Source organism: Salvia hispanica, chromosome 2, assembly GCF_029641045.1.
Source record: "Salvia hispanica isolate PSC_SH4W2 chromosome 2, Shi_PSC_v1, whole genome shotgun sequence".
NCBI classification, from domain to species: Eukaryota; Viridiplantae; Streptophyta; class Magnoliopsida; order Lamiales; family Lamiaceae; genus Salvia; species Salvia hispanica.
In genome coordinates, this window is record NC_142693.1 from 12,504,177 (window position 1) to 12,517,520 (window position 13,344).

General features: G+C 33.4%; 2 protein-coding genes across 2 annotated transcripts; one reads left to right on the plus strand and one right to left on the minus strand.

Moving 5' to 3' along the window:
• Positions 1 to 2,435: 2,435 nt before the first annotated feature.
• Positions 2,436 to 7,355, minus strand: UBP3 (ubiquitin-specific protease 3). Its single transcript, XM_048099656.2, has 6 exons — positions 6,876 to 7,355; positions 5,564 to 5,680; positions 4,306 to 4,404; positions 3,985 to 4,164; positions 3,682 to 3,863; positions 2,436 to 3,155 (listed from the first exon to the last, which is right to left on the minus strand). Exons 1-6 carry the CDS (start codon positions 6,990 to 6,992, stop codon positions 2,744 to 2,746), a joined length of 1,107 nt encoding a protein of 368 aa, XP_047955613.1. The 5' UTR covers positions 6,993 to 7,355; the 3' UTR covers positions 2,436 to 2,743.
• A 3,402-nt stretch (positions 7,356 to 10,757) lies between these two features.
• Positions 10,758 to 12,412, plus strand: LOC125203403 (Ribosomal L29 family protein). The gene is made up of 2 exons (XM_048101742.2): positions 10,758 to 11,116; positions 12,006 to 12,412. The coding sequence occupies exons 1-2, from the start codon at positions 10,793 to 10,795 to the stop codon at positions 12,180 to 12,182; spliced, it is 501 nt and encodes a 166-aa protein (XP_047957699.1). The 5' UTR covers positions 10,758 to 10,792; the 3' UTR covers positions 12,183 to 12,412.
• Positions 12,413 to 13,344: the final 932 nt, after the last annotated feature.

Below are 13,344 nucleotides of genomic sequence, written 5' to 3' on the forward strand. Positions count from 1 at the left end.
GAGGTTAAGAAATTATATTAAATAAATAGGAGAGGTGAAAAAAGTAGGAAAGATAAGAGAGAGTAAAGTAAATGATAGAATAAAAAAAAGAGTGATTAGATGTTTTGTCTTTTGTTAAAAAAGGAAAGAGTGCAAATAACTTGGGACGCCCAAAAAGAAAACTAGTGCAAGTAACGCGGGACGGAGGGAGTATAACCTTAGTAGATCACGTAATCGGGTCAATCAATAAATAGCCATAAATATTATACAATCTTTAGACTATTATGTTGGACAATATTAAAATGTTCCAACAATATTTATTTGATACTCCATAAGAAATCATATTTTTTTGGTGACGTTGAAATTATTTTATATAATTATATCATTACTTTTATTTTGATTTTTATTGCCATTGGAACCCATTTTAAACAATTTAGTATGGAAGAGTCTTAAAATTTGTGACAATAAAGAATAATAGATATTTTGCTTACTCAATATGAAAAAAAGTAAAACATTAAAAGGGAAGTTATAGGTATTTTTTTGTATACATGGACTGATTTATATCTAATAAAATTGTAAAAATAAAATAAAAGATGACTATAATTATATAAAATAATTTCAACGTCACCAAATTATTTCTTACAGACTTTAAAGTCGTCCATATGGTCATTAAAATGTAAATATAGTTGTTAAACAATATTTATTCGATGCAGTAAACAATAAATATTTATTACTTCTAAGTCCACATTTTGTCAAAAGCACAATGAAGGTACACTAATATAAACAAAATAAAATAAATTGGGCTAGTTTATATCAAAATGACCTATTCCTATTTAGGGGTTGGTACAAATGTTTCACATTTGTTTTATATTAGTACAAAAAGTTTAAAATTTACATAAATCATACAAAAATTTTCATTCGCGTTTCCGTTCAGTACATTCCGTTATTTTTATTTAAACGGCGTTAACTTTGTAGTTTGGTTCATGGTGGCGGAATTGTTCAACGGAAAGGAAAGAAGAGGTCTTTCATGGTGACGGAAGTGTGCGACGGAAATGACATTTTTGCTTTTGTCCAAGAGATTTTCTACGGCCCATTTCAATGCAGCTTGGATCCCTTCTTCCATGCTTTCTTCTATTCTACTGCAATGTCATTTGGTTCTCCCCATTCACTCTTAGCTTTGACATTTAGCTTGAGCAATGAGCACGTGAATATGTATACATGTTCGTCGTTTATATAATGATTGAGTGATATGTATGTATTTTTTTAAAAGTCTGTTCAGATTCAAATGCTAAGACCTTTCTTCTTCTTTTTTGTTGTTATGTGGTAAAAAAAATGGTGGAGTTTGAAAGTTAATTAGCATTTATTTAATTATTGAATGGAAGAGAAGTCCTACATCTCAATTCTGCTAATTTTAATAAAAACAAAATGTATTGACACACAATCTTTTATATAATATCATTCATATATGTAGTTGCCAGCCCTTTCATTTTCTCCATATATATATAATTGTCGTAAATCTAGAAAGTCATTAACAAAAACATTTTTTAATTAAATTATAAATTAAGTATTAACTAAAATGGCATTATTGTAAATATCCCTAAAACTTCCATTTTATATATGTATAGATTTATTTATAAATTGATTGTGGAGGAACGAATTTTCTTTATAACTAGTTGTTTCATTTTTCCAATAAAGTTGTTTATATGGATATAAAAATGATAATATAATACTATGAACAATAAGTTGATAGTACCCGAATTTTAATCTCAACCGCGCTTTACCGCTCACTGAGTGTTGTTTCTTTTGATAATAGGAAATTATATTACATCAAGTTATAAGCTCTTTTTTTTTAGCTTTAGTGGTGTGTTTCATACTTATACTAATCTTAGTAAATAGGCCGTGTCAATGTTTCACCTAAATTATTAAACCACAATTTTGACAGTGGAGCAAAATTACTAAGTTGACCGCATCTTTCTAATTCTCAATTTGTGCATATATATTATTTAAGTTATTTTACACCAAACACACCGATTAGAAATATAGAGGTGTGATCAATTGTTAACTTTCTTAAGTTGCTAACTTGCTAATTCATCTATGCAGTGTATTAAAAATGTCGATGACATTAAAATGTCAACACATAATTTTGTTGAACTTCAATATAATGGGTTGATATTATGTGTTGACATTTTGATGTCACCGTATTAACATTTTTAATACACTGTATTGATGAGTTAGCAAAGTTAGCAACTTAAATAATTAGCAATATAACACGCCCCTAGAAGTATAACTAGCATATTAGCAAAGTTTAAATTTGCTATTGAATTGGTTCTAAAGATATATTTGAATAACAAGAAGCAACATCCCTACTCCTAATCATGAAACATTTGGCAAAAAACAACAGCTCCAAAGTAGATAAAATTACATACCCCGTAGCTTAGATGTGCAATAATACATGCTAACAAAAAAATCCAGAAGGCATAATATATAACCATTTACATTAAATCTTCCCCTATTATTGTCAGAATACTGCAGGTGGCGCGCTCGCGCTCCCGCTCCTACTGTCCCTATACAACGAGACAACCTAAATATATAAATTTCGCCACATTACATCTCAATCTGCTAGACATTAGTAAATTTTCCATCAAATTGCAGCAAGGGAATGGTAAGGATCAAGAAAGAAGATGAATAAATAAGAAACTTGAATGCAATGTGCTAAAAAAAAAGGTAAAATCTGACTCCTGCAAAAAATTGGAAACTCCTGCTCTCAGCTTGTGTTGCTTCTGCCAGCGTCAAGTCTTTCATAAAATAAGATATATCCATGATCTGTATTACTAGAATACTCTTGTGCTGATCCGAAAAATGTCTGCACTGCAGATTCGTCTATGATCTCTACATTTTCGTCATCAAAGAATAACCAATGGTTATGACTTTTCACAAGGCTGACATAGTGTCCATGGTTGGGCCCACTTCCTACATGGACAACTACAGCGAATAAAGAGTACTCAGCATCTGCATCCTCGACCGTATTGTTGAGCTTTAGCTCAAGTGGGAAGACAACACGGTATGACAACTTCTTGTACCGCCCCAGCTGTTCAATGTACTTGAATCTTTTCAAATGTATCACCAATATTTGAGGTGGCCTTTTGATCTTCATTCTCTTTTGAGCTTCTTGTAGGCTGCACGTTGCAATAATATATGTTCCACAGTTAAAACAAAAGGCAAGGACATAACAACTAAAAGAAATCAGAGTGCAATGCCACTATAACACCTGCATATCAAATAAGTCCTCGCCAAAAAAAAGTTATAAATGTGCAAAGAAAGCTCAAACATAATTGGTTAAATTTGCGTGATATTTTATCCAATTAGGTAATCCTTAAAAGACTCTGCAAAAGCTTGCCCAGGGAACCCTTACCCTTACGAATTATGAGATAGCAAGACTTCCACAAGCAATTAGGCACAAATTGAATGACTAGAACTGTCAGTTTATAGGAGTTATTTTTATGACTTTCCTTGTTACATCTTCAGATATACTAGTAGTCTGGGAGTTAAAGTTGGAAAACAGAATTTCAGTAGCACTCCAGAACTCAATGGCAGTTTTTGAACTCATTCTACCGGTGCACAATCAGAATAAAACACTAACAAAACACACATACAATATTAGAGAAATTAACACTTCTTCTGGTATCGAGGAGTACAACTAACCTGCAACATTTGTCACAAAAAAATTTGTCCTCGGCATTCAGGGTTTCAGTGGAGCTAAAATTTTTTAAACAACTTGTAATTGAACTGTTCTGTTCTATATCAAGGCTCAAGTCAAGAAATGTTTCATCCCTTGCTGTTACTGTCTCACAACGCAAACACCTTGTTTCATTTGTCAATATACCCTGAGGCAAAACAAAGTCAACATATAAATGACAAAAAATCCGCATTCCAAGACTTACAACAGGTGCAACTATAATCAACCCAGAGGTTATATGATTAGAGAGTAAATGGTGAAACAAACACCTGGAAATTCTTGTGCACCCAGGTAACAACAGGTTCCTTTATGAGACCATTCGATGATATAGTTGTTGGTCCATTGGCAACTTTAAGAGAATTTTCTTGATCACTCTTAGCAGCTCGCGCCTCTTTCTCCAGTATGTCAACCAGTTCATTTAGCAAATAGTTCAAGAATTCATGGGCATCCTATGGCAGTAGCAGATTCTGACTAAGAAGCTTGTGAACCAAGTAGGAAACTCATTTGAAGCATAAACAAATACTATCTCATTACGATGTGATATGCTCCTATGGTTTTTGTATACTTCCGACGGAAAATTATTACCATACCTGGTGCATATAGCTGCGAAAAATTTCATTTTGTTTCTTCAGTCGCTGTACAAAACGCTTTGGAGCAAGAACACCAGTTTTTCTCTTTTGTGAGCTTATCTGCATGCAAAATCAAGCACAATTGTATGATAAGTGATGTATACATGTTGTATGCATCTTGGTCCAAACATGCAGCATTAAAATTATTGTGCATGTCGGTCGATTCAATTTATGATACACTTCATTAAATGGAATGACTTAAAACTCAACCAAAATATCCGTCTAGAATTCCCTCTACAAAAGTGCCTAGTCTATAAATTAAAATCACAAATCCCATCAAACAACAAGTGAAAATTGGCCTACAATTCAGGAATTTTGATCTTAACTGCAGATCTTGCAGGAGATGTCAGATTAAAGATAAGAATTAATGATTAAAGATGATAGAACCCAGTAAAAAACATAAGACCGTTTTTCAAATTCTAATAAAATATACAGCATTAGCAGTAACCAGAAATGCAATATCAGATTAGGAATTCAAACCTATAAAATGATAATATCAAATTGGTGGCCAAACTTAATATGTAAATAATGATCTATCTGATAGCCATCATGACAGATTTGATGAGTTTTTAATTGAGAATTGTTGCCTTAGGCAATTATTCTGCAACACTAGGATTCCTTCAACTAATCCTCAACAACTCATGTGCCAACCACATAATTTGGGACTAACTTAGGGACTCTTGCAATTGAATGGTCAAACTTCCCATCCAATACCAATCATCTAGAATTGTGATGTGTCTGTAATATATGATTCTATATAAGCATCAAAGACAATTTACTCCAATTAAATTCATTTTATTGCTGGAAGTCTCTCCAAAGCCGAACAAAAGACTTTATAAGCATGTGAAAGAATCTGATACAAAGCATCGGCATTAAGGAAGTCCAATTACCATAAGAATTGTACACCAATCTAGCATTTGTCCCCAAAAAATGCAAAAACAATCATCATGGACACTTAAATTATCTTTAATTTAAGCAGATCAAGTTACAAACTAACTTTCATTCCCTCATATTTTCTATGGTCTATAGCCAAGATCATAGTAAAAACTATACGACGTTTGATAGCCATTAAAATAAATCCAAACACATGGAGAAACTATAAGTCATAACTGAAACATAAGTCCATAGATGTGATAGGTTGGGGATAAAGTCCAAATATGTGATATATAGGTTCAGTAAGTGAACTGATTTTCAACATTTTAAAAACCCAGAAACATACCTGCAAAAACAAGTCTGCTAAGCATGTCAGAAGATTTTCTTCAGCATCAGCAGGATTCTTGTTATTGGAATAATATTCTATTAACTGCTCACGAAACGGAACACAAAAATAAAGAGCCTACAAAACAACGAGCAGAATTTAGCCGGTAGAATAAGTTGTGAATACCCAAAATAGAAATCTCAATCCAAACGATGTTATCAAATTGATAACTTAAAAGAGTACTAATTCCATCAAATACAAAATAATTAAACTGCGATTGCCCTCCAGATAATTAAAACTCCGTCCCACAAAAGATGTCACACTTGTGGGACGGCACGAGATTTTAGGAGGTTTTGTTTTGTGTGTTAACTGGAGAGAGAAAATATAATTTTTATATTCATGTGAGAGAGAACTTTTTCCAAAAAAGGGAAATGTGACATCTTTTGTGGGACAAACTAAAAAGAAAAGTGTGACATCTTTTGTGGGACGGAGGGAGTATTTTCTATCAACTACAAATATAGTCTAACAAAGCATGAAGCATCAATCTAAATTTCTGCGTGTAAAATAAGATGGTTTGTTATTCGGCATCTAGTTCTTCACCTCAAACATGTTACCTTGAGTCCTTGACAGTAGTCACCAACAAACATATATACATTGTCTAAAAAATGAAACAATAAACTCTAACCAGAATTGGGCCAAACAGTAAACAACCTTCAATCAAAATTTAACCACAAAAATATTTCGACCAGAACTATTTGTTCGCGGAAAGACAATTATCAGGTCAATCAATGGATGCGAGAATCACATTTTTCACCACCATCAACTGTTAACTCATTAGTCGAATGAAAACAATCTACATTTCCAAATATGCATTCTTCCATCCCAATAAAGCAATCCACTCCTTTCAAAACTCACATTCAATAGATAAGCAAATGGCAACCTTGGTGTGTTCGCAAATTGATCACCAACAAACAATCCATAGCTCAAACAAGGACTAATCGAATCAAGAGTAGACGATTAAAACTTTCAAGCCAGATTTAACCACAAAAACATTTCAACCAAGTCTATTTGCCCGTGGCAAGACAATCACGTTGATCAAGGGATGCAAAAATCACATTTTTTTCACCACCATCAATTGTTAACTCATCCGCACAATGAAAATAATCCACATTTTCAAACATACATTCTTCCATCCCAATTAAACAATCCACTCCTTTCAACAATCACATTCAATAGACAAGGAAAGGGCAACCTTGACGTGTTCTCAAATCGATCACCAACAAACAATCCACAACTCAAATAAGGACTAATCAATTCAAGAGGAAGCAACAACCTGAAGCACGCTGTTGCAGTAGCAAGTGTTGCCGAAGTTCTCGAGACCGAAATAACGCTCGCCTTCAGGAAATTGGTCCCCCAATGCCTTCTCCAGTTTCGAACCCGCCGCGCCCATTCTTCCCTCACTTCATCCGATCCTCCCTCTCCGTCCGAATAACCTATTCCGCAAGCGAGATTAAACTGCGATTCTGCACATCTAGGGTTTGTTAGGCGCGATGGAAACACCCAACAAATGAATTGTAGCTCGGAAAAATTGCGCAAACGGAATGAAATTAGGGGTTTCAGATATGGATAGGAGGAGGTGGAAAAGGAAGAATAAAAGCGGAATTTTTGGTAATTGTGATGAAGAAGATCGCGAGGACGAAGGTGTGGAAAATGTGATTGAAATGGAAAGGCACTATCTGCACTCCAGTTTTTGCTATTTGCGCTCCTAATCAGCGGTCGCCATCATCTTCTCTATCTATAGATGGAATATACCGCCATTCTTTTCTTCCTTAATTCTATTTTATCACGGTTTATTATTTATTCTCTCTTTATTAAGTGGAAGCATATTGAATTTCAGATACAAATTCACATATTGTGAATACATTTTTCAAATAAAATTAATAAATCGTAACAATAAATATATTTTTTAGTTCATGCAATATTAAGGTTTAATGTGCTTAATCAAATTTTGTTAATTAAGTTTGTTACATGATATTTACTAGTACGAGATCTGGTCCTGTTGGATCGAGATAGGGTTGGGAGGGTTTGACCGGCCCCTCTGTCCGACCATAAGTGTCGTCGAAAATTCCCCTTATCGGCTCGCCGATCCCACATCAACAACGCATCTCTCTTCATCTTATTTTTAGGATCTCTCTTCATCTTATTTTTAGGATAGCAGGGAATTATCTCCTTAATTTCCTGAATTCTTTATTTGTTGGGCCCATTCTTGGTATGATTTGTACTTCCATTCCTTTGGTATAATGGAATTGAATGTTCATACAATGAAATGAATGAGAGAATGAAATATGAATACAAGGGAATCATCATTTCATTCTTATTTTCCTTTCACTTCTATCTTCATTTCATTCCATCATTTTTATATTCTATCGTATCAATAACGGCCTAAATCTACCTACTTAATTTACTACTCCCTTTGTCTTGGCTAAGATTGACACATTTTTTATTTGACATAAGATTTTAGGAGTTGTTGGTTAATGTGTTTAATTAAGGAGAGAAAAAATGAGTGTAAATTAAAAGGAGAGAGAAAGAGAGTTGAATATTTTAATGGAGTGAAAAAAATGGTTGGATGTATTAACTGTAGGGAGAAAGTTACCAAAAAAAGAAATGTGTCATCTTATTTGGGACAAACTAAAAAAGAAAACGTATCATTTTAATTGAGAGTATCATTATGAAATCAATATGTCAGCTGACTGCTCACTAGTCTTTTTGCATCAGGCTCGACGGACCGTTGTCTCAAGCTCGGCGGATGTTGGCGTAAATCTCGTAAAGAAACGTTTTGAAGCGGGCCGCAAGCTCTCAGTGGTCAACCGTTGACAATCACTGGACTGTTGAGTTGGTCTAGTAGGTTTGAACACTGATCTTCCATTTGCATACATTTTTCAAAGTCTTTCTTTATCAATAAAATACTCATCGAACTTGTCCAAAAATCAAAATGTATGAAATATGATTCACATGTTATGCATTAAAAAATAAGCAAAATCTAGGTCTTGGAATCATGCAAATTCATTGTTCATCAGTGATAGACAGTGTTTTAAAAATCGGACAGTTCGACTGATTCATCCGTGAATCAGTGTTTGGTCTGGTCTGATTCATACTCTTAAACCGTTTGAGGGTTGGACCGTTTTGAACTGAGTAAGCTAGCGATTGGACCGGTTTATGAATTTTTTCAACTTTTAATCAAAAAATATACTCTAATTGGGATCCAATTGGCCTAAGGAAGGCATATAAGGCTCGTTTACCACTCCATCACCTTGTCTTTAGTAGGCTAACATGAACTTTAATTATTATCATATACAAATAGATAAATTATAATTACCATGTTTAATTGTATGATTATAAACTAATTAATTATTTTATATGCAAATAATTTTATGCATAATACTCGTATATGATTAATTTATCTATCATTCAGTGTATTTTTTATCATACTTAACATTCATTATTTTATAATTATATTTTATCTTTCACAATTTTTTTTATTTTATGTATAATACACAATTATCATATATGTTTAAATTATACTTCATTCATTCAATTTTTAATTAAATTTTATATTGTATATTTAGTTATATTTATCATCTATATTTAAATTATAGTACCATCTTTCATCAATTAAATTTAAATTATAGTGTTATATAACATTTGTACCATTAAAAGTGATTTTTGGGTTGTTATATTGAAAATGAAACGTTTCTTAAAATGGAAACAACATCATCTCTATTTTCTCACCTCTCTTACTTTATTATCTCCTGATTAACTCACAAAACAACAATACATAAAATCACGTGTCAAAAAACAAATGTTTCATTTCTAATGGAACGAAAGGAGTATTATAAGCATTTAAATATTATATTCCGATTCAACTAGTGATCTAATCGGTCCGACCAATTGAACCACAAACCGATAGTTTCGTCGGTTCACTCTCCGGTCCAGTTTTTAAAACATTGGTGATAGACTAGACCTGCAAGTGCAATTTAACATGCTCCACTAGCTGTTGCAACTGATTAATTGGAGCTCATGGTCAAAAACTCAAAATAATGGAGAAGCAATTTAAGAGCATCTCCAACCATTGGAAAAACTCAAACTCAAAAGAATATTCTCCATCCACTTTCTTTTTATACTTTTCAATTATACCTATATATTTTATCTAAATTACACACCAACCCCATGATACTTTGCCAATAACTTAAATTTAATAAAATAATATGTTAAGATTTATTAGTTACTTATAACTATATACGAAATCTATTATTTATTAAAATAAAAAATTATACTCCCTCCGTCCACAAAAAATAGATCACTTTTGCCATTTTGGGACGTCCACAAAAAATAGATCATTTTCTAAAAATGAAAAGTTTATCTCTCACACTTTTCTCACTTTTTCTTCCCTCTCTCATACTTTATTCACTTTTTCTCCCCATCTCTCTTACTTTACCTACTTTTTCTTTACATCTCTCTTACTTTACTAATTCTACACTAAAACTCGTGTCGAACAACAATAATAGATCTATTGTTTGGGGAGGAGGGAGTATAATTTAAAAAATTTAAGTGCAATAAAATACTACAAAACTATTACAAGCTACATATAAAATAACTAACATTTAAAACTAAAATTCATTTAAAGATACTACAAGTATATAAATTGGGTATCGTTTTAATTATTAATGCTTAACTATTATTTGTTATAGTTTGATATTAGTAGGCATTAGGCATAATATTAGTTGTAAATTAAAGATTCTTTTTATTCTTAGACTAAAAAATAACAATTTAATATTAAAAATTAAAAGCTATCAAATTATGTAATTTATTACTCCTTTGTATTTTTACTTCCCTTTCTTCCCCTTTTCCTCCCCTTTCCTATTTTGATAAACATAAAATGATTTGGACTTGAATGTAATAAATTAAAATTTGAAATTTTTTTGGTATAAGTTTAGTACAAATCTATAATTTTTCTTTGAAAACTTATAATAAGACATACTTGGAGATTATATTCTATTGCATTTTAGGATTTGCAACATTGTTGGAGGTGGTCTAATGTGATAGGGGATTATAGTGGTATTTATGTAAAATTAAGGGGTAAAACTTGAAGAAACAGAGAATCGAGGGGCTAGAAGAAAAACTAACTCGCGCTTAAACAGAGCAATAGCGGAAAACAGCCTTATCTTCAACAGACCAGCAGCGCCAGAGAAGATGACGACCCTCTCAATTTCGACCTTGATTTTCCCGGCCAAATCGAACCTCGCCAAACCTCTCTCTTCATCTACATTCCACGGTGTTCGTATTGCGCACCCATGCCTTACTCACCGCGCCGCCTTGTCGCGGAGCCGCGCCGCTTCTCCATCGGTGGTGATGATGGCGAAGAAAGAGGAGGAGCTGAAGGAGATAAGGGAGAAGTCTACCGAACAGATTAATGAAGAGATTGTCGACCTTAAAGGGGAGCTTTTCATGCTCCGCCTCCAGCGATCGGCAAGGAATGAGTTCAAGTCTAGCGAATTTCGCCGAATGCGGAAAAGGGTAACAAAACTATACTAAGGAATTTTGTGTTTTCATATGTTTTTTTGCCTTTTGGATTGTGTCAATTTTGATTGAGGGTATTTATTGTCATTTTGAGTTTCACATAATTGGGGATTGTGAAATGGATAGTGAATTTAGGGTTAGTATGTGATTCTTATGCTAATGCTTAGCTTCAATAACGATGATGCTGCACTGTAATTTGCCTGAAAACTGAAATGCTGCAGAAACATTGGTGCATAGGGTTGATTTTGGTGGTTGAGTGTCTGATGTTGCTAGGTTAAAAAGATGTGATTTAAGTGGTGTTAGTTACTCCATGATTGCCTCTTTGATGGAGGATTTATGTTCCTTACTAATTGTTTGGTGCTTCTTGAGGCATTTCCCTTGTGCAAGATGTTTTGTGCACATGAACATGTATTGATGTTTCTAATGTGTGTTCCACTCTTCATTTGTCGGTTTACTCGGTATTGAGAAGTGCCAGAGTAGCCTAACACTAAGAGAGTTGGATAGTAACTTAGTAAAGCAATGGTGTGATTATTGTGCCAGATACAAGAAATTTATCATGATTTTGTAGGTTAATTGACTGCACCCAACTAGGATATAACGCAGAATGCGTATAGACTTTTCCACTATGAGATACCGTCTACAACTGTGCTTTTGCTCCTGTAAAGTGAATGTAGCTCGAGAAGTTGTTGCTAGCATTATTGCTTAGTATATTCATGATCATTACTTCTTGAAGATGAATGAGGACTTGCAAAAGGATTTGATATTTTCCCAAAAATGCTTTCTTGATCTCTATTTTTAACCCTCATCTGCCCTCGGTCAGCTACATTTCTATGAGTTATCTGTCTCATTATTAGGCTCATCTCTATTCTTATGGTTTTAAAAACAGATAGCCCGAATGCTCACGGTCAAGAGGGAGAGGGAGTTGGAGGAAGGAATCAACAAGAGGCTGTCAAGAAAGCTCGACAAGAAATGGAGGCAAAGCATCGTTCCTAGGCCACCTCCATCTCTGAAGAAATTACAAGAAGAGGAGGCAGCAGAAGAAGCTAAGGAGGCATCAGCATGAGTTTTGCTTAGGCATTTTCAAGGCAACTTTGCTACCTTCTTTTCATTTGATTCTTTCTAGATATATGCTTAAGTAATATGGCTGTGTATTGTACCTTTAGCTACTTCCACTTTCCTTAATCTAAAATACTTGATTTGGGGCAGAATCTGAAACAGATTGGGAAGCTGAAGAACTACATAATGCTAGAGTTTTTTTGTTATTGAAATGAAGTGAATGTAGTATATTCATCAGTACTGATTCAAATGGCCTAGAGTTGTGAAAGTGTTGGGTTGGACTGGATGAAAACGTTTGGTTAACATAAAAAATGCCAACGGAGCTTGGCCCGGTCTGATTTTTCAGGCCAACCTGTCCAAATATGAACATGAAGACTTATGATTGCTCTACTAAGTCTCTAGTCTTAAAAATGGTTTTGTTCAATGAATGCATATCTGAATCTACAGGTCCCTTATTTAAAATTTGAATCACTCTTACTGCTTTAAGATACATTAGAGTTTAATGGGCTTGCCAATATATAAGGCATCGTTTGGTAGCTATGTTATGTTTCGACTTGTCATGATACATTTATTGATAGTTATCATAGTTTCGATTAGTTAACTTATCTTAATTGGCTGTTTGGTAGCTAAAGATAATTGTGTGTGGTATCCTATTTAGATGTTTGGTACAACAAGTTACAAATAAAAAAAAATTAAGATTGTCAAAATTATCCTCATTAATATAACATAATGACTAAATTATCCTCATGTCTTGCCCAAATATTTTTCCTACATGTGTTTGGAAATTTATTGGAGCTATAATGAAGTTGATCAGTAGAATGAATTCAGGCCATTCAATTTTGATAGTATAAGATTGAGGCTGATATAGTAGGTACAAAAAATGAATTCTATGGCAAAATTTAAAAAATACAGTAGCATTTAAAAAAATAGAGCTTAAGAAAAATTTATCAATTAAAATTAAGCTGTATTGCAGATAAAATGGTGCCAACTCTTTTGGGTATTGCAGATAAAGTGAGCAATTTTTTGGGTATTGCAGATAGATACGACCAAAAATTCAATCAGTAGAATGAGATGAGAGTAGATGTATCAATAAAAAATCAGTCTTCGTGGGTATTGCAGATAAATGGAGCATACTCTTTCATGTGTTGCAGATAAATGGAGCAATTTTG

Excerpts from the sequence above, each read along its gene's own strand:
- UBP3 (XM_048099656.2), bottom strand. The coding sequence starts at position 6,992 with ATGGGCGCGGCGGGTTCGAAACTGGAGAAGGCATTGGGGGACCAATTT. Across the intron at positions 4,165-4,305 it reads TTCGCAGCTATATGCACCAG|GATGCCCATGAATTCTTGAA; the intron begins GTATGGTAATAA and ends CTACTGCCATAG. Across the intron at positions 3,156-3,681 it reads TTTTGTGACAAATGTTGCAG|CCTACAAGAAGCTCAAAAGA; the intron begins GTTAGTTGTACT and ends TGCAACGTGCAG.
- LOC125203403 (XM_048101742.2), top strand. The coding sequence starts at position 10,793 with ATGACGACCCTCTCAATTTCGACCTTGATTTTCCCGGCCAAATCGAAC. Across the intron at positions 11,117-12,005 it reads TTCGCCGAATGCGGAAAAGG|ATAGCCCGAATGCTCACGGT; the intron begins GTAACAAAACTA and ends TTTTAAAAACAG.